We start from the raw sequence: 15,259 nt of genomic DNA on the forward strand, positions 1-15,259 counted from the left end.
AACATAGGAGCAGGAGTAGGCCATTCAGCTCATCAAGCCATTCATTATGATCATGGCTAATCATCCGCTTCAGTGCCTTTTTCCCAAACTATCCACATATCCCTTTATGTCATTGGCATCTCTACTTTAAACATACTTGATGACTGAGCTTCCACAGCCCTCTGGGGTAGAGAATTCCAAGGATCCACAGCCCTCTGAGTAAAGAAATTTCTCCTCATCTCTGTCTTAAGTGGCTTCCCCCTTATATTGAAATTGTGTCCCCTGGTCCTAGACTCCCCAACCAGGGGAAACATCTTATCTGCATCCACCCTGTCTATCCCTTTAAGTATTTTGTAGATTTCAATGAGATCACCTCTCATTCTTCAAAATTCTAGAGAATACAGGCCCAGTTTCTCCAATCTCTCTTCATAAGGCAGTCCCGCCAACCTGAGAACAAGTCTGGTGAACCTTCGTTGCACCCCCTCTATGACAGTAATATCCTTCTCAAAGTAAGGGAACCAAAACTGCACACAGTTCTTCAGGTGCAGTCTAACCAAGATTCTGTACAATTGAAGCAAGACTTCACTACCCCTGTACTCAAACCCTCTTGCGATAAAGGCTAACATTCCATTAGCATTCCTAATTGTCTGCAGCACCTGCATGTTGGCCTTTGGTGACTTATTGACAAACACACCCAGGTCCTTTTATACATCTACACTTTCTAATCTCTTACCATTTAAGAAATACTCTGCACATCTGCTCTTCCTACCAAAGTGGATAACCTCACATTTTTCCACATTATATTCCATCTGCCCTATTCTTGCTCACTCACTAAATCTGCCCAAACCTTCTTGAGGCCATTTTGCATCTTCCTCACAGCACACGTTCCCAGCTAGCTTTTTATCATCCACGAACTTGGAAATATTTCATCTGGTCCCCACATCCATCATTGATATATATTATGAACAGCTGGGGCCTGAATTCTGATCCATAGTTACAGCCCGCCAATGTGAGAATGACCTGTTTTTTTTCCTACCCTGTTTTCTTCCTGTTAACCAATTCTTAATCCTTGTCAGTATGTTACCTCCTATCCCATGTGCTTTAATTTTGCTAACCAACTTCCTGCAGGGGACTTTATCAAAAACCTTCTGAAAGTCCAACTTTGTCCACTGACTCCCCTTTAGTAACATCCTCAAAAAACTCCAACAGGTCCATCAAACATGATTTCCCATTCATAAATCCACACTGACTGTGCCCAATCAGATCATTATCATCCAAGTGTCCATTTAGCACATCCTGTGTAATAGATTCTAGCATTTTCCCTGCTGCTGTTGTAAGGCTAACAGATCTGTAGTTCCCTGTTTTCTCTCTCCCTCCCTTCTTAAATAATGGAGTGACATTTGCTACCATTCCAGAATCTGTGGAGTTTTGGAAAATGATCACCAATGCATCCATTATCTCTATAGCAACCTCTTTCAACACTCTGGGATGTAGGTCATCAGGTCCTGAGGACTTATCAACCTTCAGCCCTATTAATTTCTCCAATACAACCTTCTTACTAATACAAATTTCCTTCAACTCCTCATTCTCCCGAGTCCCTTGGATCACTAAATCTGGGAGATTTCTCGTATTTTCCTCAGTGAAGACAGACAAAAAGTAATCATTTAGCTTCTCCGCCATTTCTCTATTCCCCATTGTAACTTCTCCTGATTCTGCCTGTGATGGACCTACATTTGCCTTAAGCAAGTGTTTCCTTTTTTCATACCCATAGAAGAATTTACAGTCTGTTTTTTATGTTTTTTGCTAGTTTACTTTCATATTCTATTCTCCCTTTCTTTACCAGTTTCTTGGTCCTCCTTTGCTGTATTCTAGAATCCTCCCAATCCCCAGGTTTACTACAATTTTTGGCAACTTCATAGACCTTTTTTACACTTATACAATCCCTAACTTCCTTTGTTAGCCACGGCTGACTGACCTTTCGTTTTGGGTTTTTGTGCCTTGAAGGAATGTATAATTGCTGTAAACTATGTAATAATACTTTTAAGATGATCCATTGCCTATGTACGGTCATACCTTTTGATGTATTTTCCCAATCCATCTCAGCCAATTTGTCCCCCTTACCTTCTTAATTCCCTTTGCTCAAATTAAACACCCTGGCTTCAGATTGAACTACCTTGCTTTCAAACATAATGTAAAATTCTATCATATTCTGGTCATTCACCCCTAAAGGTTCTTTTAAAGCAAGATTATCCATTAGCCCTTTTTATGTTACATAATACTAGATCTAAAATAGTCTGTTCCGTAGTTAGTTCCTCAACATACTGCTCTAGAAAGCAGCTTATATTAACCCCCACTATTCAAGAAAGGAGTGAAATAGATAACAGGCCAGCTAGCCTGGCATGACTAGTAGGGAACATGCTTGAATCTATTATTAAAGGGCATGTTAACAAAAATTTACAATATGATTAGACAGAGTCAAGGGAAATCATGTTTGACAAAGCTGTTAGAGATTTTTTGACATTGTAGCTAGCAGAATAAATAAAGAGGAAATCGGTGGATGCATTGTATTTGGATTTTCAAAAGCATCTGTTTAGGCGCCACACAAAATTGGGTTCTTGGAGTGGGGGTAATATGTTAGCATGGATTGAGGATTGGTTAATGGACAGAAAACGGAGAATAGGAATAAATGGATCATTTTTGTAGTGGCAGGATATAAATAATGGGTTACTGCAAGGATCAGTGCCTCATCCATAGCAATGACTTGGATGGGGGGAACAGCATATAATGTATCCAAGAGTGAGTGCTGACTATCCAAAGTCAGGGAAGCAAGTAAGCTGTGAGAGAATGCAAAGAGGATGCAGAGGGATATAGACAGACAAGTGACTGGGCAAGAATATGGCAGATGGAATATAATGTGGATAAATGTGAAGTTATCCACTATGGAGCGAGAAATAGAAAAGCAGAATATTTTTAAATGGTGAGAGAGTGGGAAATGCTGGTGTTCAGAGGCACTCAGGTGCCCTTGTACAAGACTCACAAAAACATGCAGATGCTGGAAGTAATTAGAAAAACAAATGGTATGTTAGCTTTTATTACAAATAGCTTGGAGCTTAGGAATGAATACATTTTGCTGCAATTATATGGAGCCTTGGTGAGACTACACCTGAAGTATTGTGTGCAGTTTTGGTCTCCTAATCCTTGGAGGGAGTGCAACAAAGGTTTACTAGGCTGATTCCTGGGATGAGAGGATTGTCCTATGAGGAGAGACTGAGTAGACCGGGCCTATACTCCCTGGAATTTAGAAGAAGTGATCTCATTGAAACATATCAAATTCCTCAGGTGATTGACATGATGGGTGGAGGGAGGATTTGTCCCTTGACTGGGGATTCTAGTATTTAGGATCACAGTTTCAGAATAAGGGGTTGACCATTTGGGACTGAGATTAGGAGAAATCTCTTCACTTGAAACCATTGTAGATCTTTGGAATTCTCACAGCCAGAGTGCTCAGTTGTTGAATATAGGTTTTTGGATACTAAGGGATATGTGGATAGTGCCGGAAAGTGGAGTTGAGGTGAAAGATCAGCCATGATCGTATTGGAAATTGGAGCCATTGAATGGTTGACCAAATGACCAACACCTGCTCCTATTTCTTATGTTCTGCTCTGTAAAACCTTGTTACTGTGGCTGCTTTATCAGCCACCAGCATGAACCATTATAGCAGCTTTTAAGAATGTTTTTTGATTCAGCATACATCATTGCTGACCCGTTATTGCCCATCTTTTGTTTGCAAAGTTCTGGCTCAGTAATAATCCTTGGACGCCACAGAATGGCTGTGTGATGCTTCCTGCATTCTGCCTCCGGTATTCAGCGTAGGCATTGCCCTGGTTACATAGTATTACATGGCATTTGCAGCACAGGAGCAAGCCATTTTAGCCTGACATTGTTTATGTTCTGCCTGAGCCTCCTACCCTACATCATCTAACCCTATCAGGGCATCTCTCTATTTTTTCTCCCTCTTGTATTTTATCTAACTGCCCTGAGTAGTTTCCTATTATTTACTACTCCTTGTGGTAACAATGTTTAATTTGAATTGATGATAATGCCTCCACCAAATAACAGAGATGGGAATTTCAAGCAAACATTTGGAGTGTATCCCATGGTGTAATTTCAGGACAAAGTATCAATTCTTCAGTAGAAGCAATGCTCAAACGTACCCTTGCTTTTTAGTTCAAAACAGAAAAGAAGTAAAGTCTGATATGAGCACATTTATACAAATGAACTTTTCAGCACTTAATTAATTTAATAAGCAGTAACAGCTGAGATTTTTCTCCCTTTAAAATATTTTCACCTGAGATACAAGAAACTGCCTTGAAATGCTATCTCGACTTTCCTAAGCAGTGTTATTCTGAATCACAGATCGACATTCAGAGTCTGGTGTTGGAATATGGTGCTGTTTGCAGATTTTATAACTCAGGGTTAATATAAATCTGAAGTGTAAGTGTCCAGATCACCACTAAAATGTGGCCCAAAGGTATTGCTGCTAAACCCATAATTTCAGCTGTCATCTTGGATTCTTCTAAGAAGCTGCCTCTTGTTTATTAAGACTGCCTCCTTTAAAGGTAGATTTCAAATACAACAGTAATACTAGAAGTGAATGAGGCGGAGACTGCTGTGCCATGTGAGAATGGGGTTCCTGTGTCACACCAGGCAACGCCTAACACAAAGTTGGCCACCATCATCTTATGAGACAGAAGGCTACCACCACTAGAAGTGAGTGCTGGTGTTGCTATGCATTTAAATAACTGATAAAAATGTGACAAACTGAACAAAAAAGCTATTACTGAGAAGAATTGAAGCATTTGCTCGATACCCAGCATGGTTCGCCAATACCTTCCAGTCCGGGGTAACATGCAGTGGAGCGTTCAGCTGCATAACTTCAAGCAGACAAGATACTGTATATCGTGTATCACCATTTTTCACTATTTGCATTGTGGACTCTGTCAGCTTCAAACATAATGTACACAACGGTCCCCTCCAAAATCACAAAATAAAATGTTCAATGTCAGTTGAATTAAATCTGCTGCCTAATCCATTACCTTTGCAAAATTAACATTAACTTATGAGAAGAAATTCTTAAAGCAAATTGGGAGCGGAAGTTGAATCCTAGCTTGAAATTTGCTTTGCTGTCGGGATTGTTATAGGGGACTGAGATACCCACAGTGTGGCCTGTGAATCAACTTCTACTAAACAGTACAATCAAAATGTTCTCATTTCATCATCATTCACTCGCTGGGATTTTCTAGCCCTGCCCACTGCCGGGATTGTTCGGTCCTACCAAAGTTAATGGACTTTTGGCTGGGCCACCAAATCTCCCCCAGTGGGCCCTGTCTCGACAGGGCTGGAAAATCCTGGCCGTTGTGAAAATGGGGGCTGGAGGATGAAGAATTGAGACCAATAACTCAGCTTGTTCCCTCTGTAGTCTGTGAAGAAACTTCTAAATTGACTTATTGTGTTCTTTAGGTGGATTCCCTGCGTCATGTTATACACCAGACAGGCGGATACAGTGATGAGATGGCAGCAAGCCAGATGTACACCCCAAGACGTATAGATGTAAGGGTCAGCTTTTCTTATTTTAAACTCGTGGCTTTAATCCTTTATGAGTTGAAAGTTCTTAGTCATTTTTTGGTTTTTATTCATTCCTAGTTAAGATTGGCTCCTCTCAATCCTCACTCTCATTCTATTGTATGCATTGTTTCTGGGAATGACCAGGGTGTTCTTAATAGAACCTGGCAGCCACCTGTGCTTTTATCACTTGTGACCCTTGGCAGACCTGTTTGTATCTGACCACCATTTACAGCCACCTCTACTTTAAGCTGTACATCAGAGATGGCTTGAGTTTGCCATTCTGAAATTCAATGGCCCTGTCAGTAAGCAGAATAATGTCTAAACACTTCAGTTAACTGGTAGCTGACTGTAAGTGTGTGTGTGTTATACGGGTCATTGGTGAGACCACCTCTGGTGTACTGTGTACAGTATTGGTCCCCTTATTTAAGGAAAGATGTAAATGCATTAGAAGCAGTTCAGAGAAGTTTTACTATATTAATACCTGGAATGGGTGTGTTGTTTTATGATGGAAGGATGGACAGACTCGTCTTGAATTTAGAAGATTAAGAAGCGACTTGATTGAAACATATAAGAACCTGAGGGGACTTGACAGGTGAATATGGGAAGGATATTTCCTCTTGTGGAAGAATCTAGGTCACTGTTTCAAAATAAGGGACCGCCCATTTAGGACAAAGATGAGGAAAAAAATTTTCCCTGAGGGTTGTGAGACTTTGGAATTCTCTTTCTGAAAAAGTGGTTGAGGTAGAGTCCTTGAGTATATCTGAGGTTGATAGATTCTTGATAAGCCAGGGGATAAAGGTTATCGGCGGTAGGCAGAAATGTGAGGTTAACATCAGATCAGCCATGATCTTATTGAATGGCGGAGCAGGCTCAAGGGGCTGAGTGGCCTACTCCTGCTCCTAATTCGTGTGTTTGTATGTATGTGTGTGTGTGTGTGTATTCCATAGGGTTGTTATGTCTGATGTCAGTGATGCATCAGTATATGTTACCAAGTTGCATGAAAAGCATGCCTGGACGCTGTGTCTACCATTTTGTGATTGAGAATGGGACTATAATGGAGCTTCGGCTTTCACAGCTTTAGAGGAGCTTCAGGTGAAGTGTGTTATAAATACATCTCAAAACCAACCAAGCCCACAATTCTGGTTTTAATGAAGGTGGGACAAAGGAAGGGACGGTTGACCAACCTGCTCCCTGGAGGCTGGACCCTCATGAAGCTGTGTGCCTTGGATTTGACAACTCTCCCAGGTTTAACCCTGACCATCTGGGTTTCCCAGATCATGGGAAGCCCAGCAGCTAAAGGGAGGTGAGGAATTCTGTGTGGAAGAGGGGAGTGTCTTTCCAGCATAGCTTGTGGTCCAGGAAGAGCAGATTGCTGCCTCCTAGCCCCATAGGTTGACCTGATTCCCTCCTCACAATTGTAAACCCTGTTCCCCCAACCCTTGTGACACATGAATGGAACTAGTGTAATCCCCACAGCACCCCCCCACCCTGTGCACATGCTGATAAACTGCATGTGAAAACCCATCACACCAACCTTCACACACATAAAATCCCTCCTCCTCTTCCTCCCATTCCTTCCACCCTGTGCATGTGCATGGAAGCCATCCTCCTCCTCAGCCCCCTATGCAGAGCCCCTCCTTTCTCGTCCCTCAAATGGAATGCCTCACCTTTGATCCACGCGCTCAAACGTGCGGAGCCCTTCCATGCTGCCCTACCCCCACACACTGAGCCCCATACTGCCTGGGTGTGGACCCTTCTCCCCTCCACACAGCCAACCCTTCCTCCTCTTCAACCCTCCCCCATCCACCCTCCGGCGTGGAACAGCCACAGGCAGTATCACGCCCCCTTCCCCTCCACCCCCCCACATGGAGCCCTCCTCTTCTCCTCTCATTATCATGGGGAATGAGGAAATGGCTGTTGAACAAATATTTTGTGTCTGTCTTCACAGAAGAAGCTACAAATTCCATCCCAGAAATAGAGGGTAACCAAGGGGCTAATAGGAGTAATTGATATCAGCAGAGCAAAAGTATTAGAGAAACTCAAGAAACTAAAAACTGACAACTCCCCAGGACCTGGTGGCCCAAAGTTGTAAAAAAAGGTAGCTGCAGAGAGAGTAGGTGCATTGATTATGAATTTCCAGAATTCCCTAGATTTGGTCCCAACAAATTATAAGTTGGCAAATGTAAGAACACTGTTCAAGAAAGGAGGGAGAAAAAACAGGGAACCACAGGCCAGTTAGCCTGACATCAATTGTCAGGAAAATTATTAAGGAAGTTTTAATAATGCATTTAGGAAATCATGGTAGGATTAGACAAAATCAACATAGTTTTACAAAAGTAATATCATGTTTGAAAAATTTAATAATGTATTTTGAGAATGTAACTACTAGGGTAGATAAAAGGAAGCTAGCAGATGTAGTATACTTGGATTTCCAAAAGACATTTTGTAGGGTGCCAGACAAAAATTCTTACCCAGGAAAAAGACTTATGGAGTTGGGGCAATATTTTAACAAGGATGAAGGATTGGTCAGTGGACAGTAAAGACAGAGTAGGGATAAAAGGGGCATTTTCAAGTTGGCAGGCTGTGACTAGTGGATTACTGCAAGGATCAGTGCTGGGGCCTCAGCTATTTACATTCTATATTAATGACTTAGACAAAGAGACTAAGAATAATGTATCTAAGTTTGCTGATGATACAAAGCTATGGAAATGTAAACTATCAGGAGGACACAGGCTGCAAAGAGAGTAGTTAAATGATTGGGCAACAAGGTTGCAGATTGACTATAATGTGGGGAAGTGTGAAGGTATTCACTATGGTAGTCTTTCATCTTCTCCCATTTTACTTGATGTCATCACAATGCTGGTTGTTCAGTCTTCTCCATATCCCCCTGTCAGTTACTCATTCCCCTTCCAATCCTGCTGCATTTAAGTCTCCCGCTGCCACATCTTTCTATCTAGTCTTAGGCCTTCCTCCTCTTCTTCCTGCCAGTCCCATCTCCATCTCTTGCCTCATCATATTTGCTCTCTCCTGCCCCAACAGATGACCATGCCACTTCAATCTCTTCTCAGCTACTTTCTTTGATGCTCCGACAATCTTCACTGACCCCGTGATGTGCTTTTTCTTGAACTTGTCCTTTCTCGTTACTCCACACATCCATCTCAGACTCTGTATCACATTAGTATCTGGCCATTGTTCCACTCTTTTTAATGTTGCCCAAGTTTCTGCACCATGTAACCAGTCCGGTCTGAACCGTCTTGTAGTTTCTTCCTTTCAGTTTCAGAAATACCTTTTGAAGGGAAATGGCATGTTGGCTGTTATTGCAAGAGGATTCAAGTACAAGGACAAATAAGTCTTACTATAATTGTACAGGGATTTGTACAGGGCAACTGTGGTGTACTGTGCACAATTTTGGTTTCCATTTTTAAGGAAGGATATCCTTGCCTTGGAGGTAGTACATTGAAGGTTCACTAGACTGCTTCCTGGGATGAGAGGGTTTTCCAGTGATGAGAGGCTGGGTAAATTGGGTCTATACTCTCAGAGTTTAGAAGACTGAGAGGTGATCTCATTGAAGCACAAGATTCTGATGGGGCATGATGGGGTAGACACTCAGAGTTTGTTTACCCTGGCTGGGGAATCTAGACCATGGTGGGAAGGGGGACACCCTGAGGATAAGGGGGTCAATCATTTAAGACTGAGATAAGGAGAATTTTTTTCACTCTAAGGGTTGTTGAATTTTTGGAATTCTCTACCCCAGTGGGGTTGTGGCTGCTCCATCGTTGAGTATACTCAAGACTGAGATAATTAAATTTTGGTCAGAAATCGAGGGTCATGGGGAGCATGAAAGTGAAGTTGAGGCAGCAGATTAGCCATGGTCGTACTGAATGGCAGATGGGCCAAATGGCCCATGCTCCTATTTCTTATGTTCTTGCGCAACCTTCTCTTTCTCTCCATAGCCAACCCCATATAAAAAACCTCTCCTTAGCCCCCTCCCCCACAGAACACCCTCCTTCTTCCTGCAATCACCCCAGTCTCCATATCTGCCCCAAATAGTTTTCAATGCCCCACCATTATCCCCTGCCCCTAAAACCCACACAGTGCCTAGACCTGACCTCTGCCATTATTGAGCTTATCTGGGCTGCAGCCTTTTCTTCGGCCTAGAGTCTCAGTGCGTTGAATATATTTTGTCCATTGCACTGGATTTACCTGGAGTATTTGATCAATGTTGAATGGGCCTGTGGAACCTGTAACTAAAATATTCAGCGTGAAAAGACAATGTATGTCAAAACAGTTGATTCATTGGAGAATTCCACATCGATTCCTGCCGGAATTGCTGATCTCTTATCCAACTGGTAGATTGAGCTTATCACACTGAGCGACACCGATAAGAGTGAATTCTTTCTATCGTGGCTATAGGGAATTTTCTTTTACATTCTTCCGTTTTCATCTCATGGTTGGTTCAACCTAAGGAATCATTGCATAAAACTCCCAGGTGCTGTGTGGTGTGACAGTTTATCAACACCATGACGCCACAGGACCTTGCTGAACTTCACACTGGGACTTGTCATGACTGACAGACTCACTCAGACTTCCAGGAGCTGGTGAGCGAGAGGTCTCAGTAAGGTCTGGGAAAGGAATCCCTCCCTGCATTGCTCGACGGATCTCTTGGCAGGCAAACTATGAGTGCCCCATCCTTGTGTACTGTGAATAACATGAGCCCTGGGGTGAACTGTAGACAGGGTCAGAACTGTTAGAAACCAAAAAGCTTTCAGTTGAATGGATGGAATGTTGATTATGACTATTTTAGTAAAATGTAAAAGGGTATGATTGCAATCTGTTGCAACGATGTAAACCCAGAGGGAGCAGGCACAAAGGATGAATGAGTTTGACCCTGACTGCTCTTCTTTTTCACAGGCTAATGGCAGCTGGCAGGATGCTACTACCCCATCTTCTGTGACTTCACCCACTGGAGGACCTGGCAGTGTCAACTCAGACACTTCCAACTGATGAGCTGCCAGCGATCATCCACTGCCCACTGGCTTTCATTTCACTTGACCCATAGGATGAGAAGAATTTGATTCCAACCTGATTTCATTGGAAGGGTCATTGGGATTCTTTCTTGGGTAGAAGCTCCCTGCCACCTATTTGTAAATATAGTAGGACAAGAAAAGGTATTTATACATTTTTCACACAACTGAGTGCAGCCAATTACCTCACTGTAAAACCCTTTTAAAACCAATAGAGGAATGCTTCCTGTTTAGGTTACAGTGCTTACACACTACCTCTCAGCAATATACACTAGACTTACGCTCATACTTTAGCCATCACCTTACGTTTGTGAGTTTTATCCCATCCCTTGAACCTCTATCAGTGTTGCAATGTGCAAGTTTAAATTCAGCTCCACGGGTCAGCTGTATTAGGAAAACAGTTCACTAACAGACTGATGCATGAAAATAAAACCCAAGTTATTACTGCTTTTAAAAGTCTCTGCTCCTAAGTGAGCAGGTGTTTAGCTGTGTTTTGTGTAGGTTGAAGTGACTGCAGAAACAGACATCGAACCCTACACTGACCATGTGATTGTTGTGGGGTATCCAGGTCTACTCAACTAATGCAGACTGACTTTTTTTTGCTAATGACGTGTTAGTCTTTAGTGTCTGACTAGAAGTTAGTATTTGGTTTTATGGATGTACAGAGCAGCTCTGAATCTGGCTAGGAATCAAACAAAATATTTCTCAGGGCTGATTTTAGACCACTTCCTCTTCAAGCTTGGCAGCAGTGGACAAAAGATAGGCACCACTGTGTTTAAAACAGGTGTTTCAGGAATACATACAGGACATTTGGGAATATGGAGCACCGTGTTTAAAAAGGAAAACTCATTGTGCAAGGATAATTGAAGGATGGACCTCAGTCGCCCTGTGGAAAGTCTCTGTTGGTGACTGGGCTGACTCAGACCTGGTCTGCACTTTCCTGTATGATTTTGATGTTGGAGCAGTGAGGTAGCACTGTGCCTGGTGACAGCTGATACTGTTCTGCACTGTTCTGCACAGTGTGAATGTTAACAATGGCCAAAGCCCTTTATTAACTTTTTCTTAAAATTGAAATTCACTATGTAAAGGAAAATAGAAATAATGGATAATAGATTTTTGTTAGTTATTGTGACCTTATGTACTCTGTAGTTCCATCCCTTAGTTACCCTTTATCAGAAATCTGCTTTTCTGATTGAGTCCCAGTTAGTACAGCCTTTTGTGTAAACTCCTTCTCTGTTTCAAAATTGCAAAGTTACTGGATTGTTTTCAATGGGGAAAAGGAATTATTGGACAACTCTGGGAATCACAGTATAGAATAAAACAGTCCATGGTATAAATGGAATGAACAGTGGGAGACAGAAGCATTTCATCTAGTAGGGATGAGGAAGTCTTCTAGTGTGGTAACTAGAAATTAAACGGAGTTTGAAATGCTGAGAAAGTTTAATTTAGTAAAGTGATGTCGGACTGCAGGAATGGTCTGTGCCCAGGACTGGCACTTTCCAATGTTTCCACTTGGGATTTTATAAATCATTCAACATAGACTGTCAAAAGTAACCTTATATTGAAAAACAAGATTGGAGTTGTGACATTCCTGAAAATCAGTCCTTTTTGTAGTTGCCTTCTGTGTGCAATTAATGTCTATCCAAATCTACACTGCCTGTACCAAAAATCTCCATAACACACAGACGCTCACACAAAAAGTACACATGGTTCAGCTTTACTAACTTTTTTAATCTTCCGTTTCTGGCGTTCTGTCTCGATGGTTGTGGTGTTTGAACTTTTGAAATTTGATGTCATTGTAAAAATTCTAAATCCCAAAGGTAATTTTTACTCTGTGAGCGTGCAGACTCAGTTACTGTAAATGTAAAGACATGACTGATTGAAGTTTCAACAGGACTCTGTCCCAGACAGATTCCCGAGCTCTTTTTTTTAAAAAAAATGTGGAAGCTGAGCTTTTCATTTGCTGCAAGACCCTTCCTGCCCCCTAAATGTTACGTGTTTTGCTATGAATGTATTCAGTCCCTATGAAGCTTTAGGCTGCCGTTTCTGTGCGTTGGTCCAAGGTGATCTGTGCAGATTTTGGATTTGGAAGTTATGGAACACTGTTGAAGATCACACTGTGGAAAAAAAACTCAAACTGCAGGACGGCTGTGTAAGAATCGGGGAATCCGGGATGACTGGGAGCATAAACAAAAGAACTAGTCAGTCACTCCCTGAAAAAGTTCCAACTTTAAATAAAAATAGCCTCATAAGTATTTTTTCTTTAATTGCAAGATATTTTTTTTGGTGTCCATGTAATTTTCAGCAAGTGGAAGATTTATATGAATCGGATGAAAATCTGCTAGGAAAGTCTGAAATGTATTCGGCCTTGGGACAGCCTGCTGTTGCAGCTGATAACCACAGGAGTGCAGAGTTCCCATCTCAGCACTGATCACTTTAGACCTCGGCATAAGATGCTGCGTTAACTTGTTGAGCCGCCACCAGTAGATGACCAAGACTCAAATAATAGTTGAACTTACATTCATTCTGGATGTGTTCTGCACGTCTAATGTTTACAGTGTTTCAATCCGTGGCCAACATGGTGGCGTAGCCTTTCCAAACTATCTGCCGATTACAGAAAGGGTCCTACAGTCCTGATCATTTTATTTCACTCTGGAAGAGTGAAGCAGTGTAAAGCTCCATTAATCTGAGATTGTGATCCACTAGCGTAAATCAACGTTCAATTCAAAGGAAATACAAGAGATTTCTGTTTATTCAGATGGAACCAGAGGTGTGGGGGAGGGGGGGAGAGAAACATTTTTAAAGAAAATGATTTTAATCGGACCATTTAGTCTTTACCATTTTTCTATCCGCAAAATATAAAAGTGGAAATTCAGGTTGCAACTGCAGTTTGTACGGGGAATAATTTGTCAGGAGGGCATCTTTTTAAAGGCAGCCCCTTGATTCCACTAACACCAGTCTTTCACAGGGCGAGAAACCTTACATGGTAATGACGCTCCCTCCTCTTCCTGCACTTATTTGCATTTTTGGGGTGGGGAAGTTAACTACATATACAGAGATGTTCTGAACACACCAATCTTATCGATAGTTTCTGTTTATAAAACATTTCATTTGAAAATTGAATTTGCTATTTTTTTCCCCTCCAGAATTTTTTTTTAAGAAGTCTTCTCCTACCAGATGGGAGTTTGGTCTCACAGAGGTACTTGTAACAGCAGTAACAATACACTGTAAACTATTGATCACGATTAATGCAATGATTTATAACTAATCTTACAAAGTCACATTTAAAAATTTAATAGAAATCAGAGTGCTGGCAAGATGAGTCATTAATTATATTTGTGGTTCAGAGACACCAATACTTAGTACCTCAGATTTTTTAAACAAAGCTTTCCTTCAATAAAAAATTCAGAAACAAAACTAGGTAGGAGCTGGCAACAGGAAATAAAGTAGCATTATTGAAAATATAAGACAAGTCAGACTATATGAAATCTCAGTAAACCATATACTTTCAGTAGTAATAGAATAAGACCATTCCAAATGGGCAGGATCAATCATCTGTTTAAATAGAAGTCTACTGTATTAAACTTTTTATGAAGATAACAGAAAACTTTAAAAAAGAAAAATGTATAAAATTTGCTTTTAAAACTTTTGGAAAGTAACTGAGCACGGTGTGTCCTTTTTTCAGTTACTGGAATGGGTTCATGCCTTGGCAAACCTTTTCCTTCAAAACTAGATACTGTGTAAACGGCTTGATAGCAGTTTTGAAAAAAATGTTAAGGAAGAGGTGTATTGCGTTTTTATTTGTATGGTTAACACAAAACAGAATAAAACATTTCTTTTGCCACAAACCCAAATCTGTTGTGGAATTTAGTTATAAATTTGTTTTATGCAACAGAAGAATTTTTGTCTTGCACCTACTTTTATTATGGTAGCAGACATGTTCTGGACCCTGACTAGGGTTGGAACATGAGCTGGCATGGTAGGGTGGGGGGGGGCGGTGCTGGTTGAAGGATGGTTGAGTGTTTCCAGGGATAGGACCCCATGGAAACAAACACCACTGGCAGGGTGATTTGCACCCTTTGTGTTTCAACAATGCCCAGGCCACTGGAGCCTGCTCAATCTTACCCATATTCCATGTTATAATTTTGATGATTTAACCCTGTCCTGTTCTCCACTCAATCATTTGACAGTATTATTGTATTTCTTTTCCTGCATTTTTCTCTTCCTCCCCCTTGCTTTTTAAACATGGCTGATTTGTAATATCTTGTTGTCCTGGGAAAGCGACTGAAATAAACTTGTACATTCAGTTGCACCTGAACCGGTTAAATAGCCTCATTGTTACTGATCTCACCTACAGAAATAGAATGTAAAGGAAAACTGGTAAGCAGCAAGAGAGATTGACTGAAGTGTGTGCAGGCCCCTATTAATAGCTAACAGGTTTACTGATTTTAAAACTGGGACATTCCATGTTGCTGGATAAGTACATATAGGGACTTCCCTAGGGAGATGAGAAACAGCAATTAGCAGCAAGGACTGCACTAGAATAGTGGTACTTGCACATCAATAATATGCAGGTTTTGAGTCAGTTCACCATCACTTTCTTACTGGTATTTAATGCTTGTGGGTACACA

General features: G+C 41.3%; 1 protein-coding gene across 3 annotated transcripts in view; it reads left to right on the forward strand.

Annotated features, from left to right (window-relative positions):
• pbx4 (pre-B-cell leukemia transcription factor 4) overlaps nucleotides 1-14,476 on the forward strand; it is a 373,866-nt gene extending 359,390 nt beyond the window's left edge. For 2 of the 3 annotated variants that reach the window (XM_041176981.1, XM_041176982.1), the window contains exons 8-9: nucleotides 5,500-5,589; nucleotides 10,516-14,476. In XM_041176981.1, coding sequence (XP_041032915.1) covers nucleotides 5,500-5,589; nucleotides 10,516-10,608 — 183 coding nt within the window. In that variant the 3' untranslated portion in view covers nucleotides 10,609-14,476. The remainder of the gene's footprint in view (nucleotides 1-5,499; nucleotides 5,590-10,515) is intronic. The other variant, XM_041176984.1, reaches the window with a different exon arrangement.
• The last annotated feature ends 783 nt before the right edge of the window (nucleotides 14,477-15,259 follow it).

Source organism: Carcharodon carcharias, chromosome 30 (assembly GCF_017639515.1).
Source record: "Carcharodon carcharias isolate sCarCar2 chromosome 30, sCarCar2.pri, whole genome shotgun sequence".
In the NCBI taxonomy this organism is placed as follows: Eukaryota; Metazoa; Chordata; class Chondrichthyes; order Lamniformes; family Lamnidae; genus Carcharodon; species Carcharodon carcharias.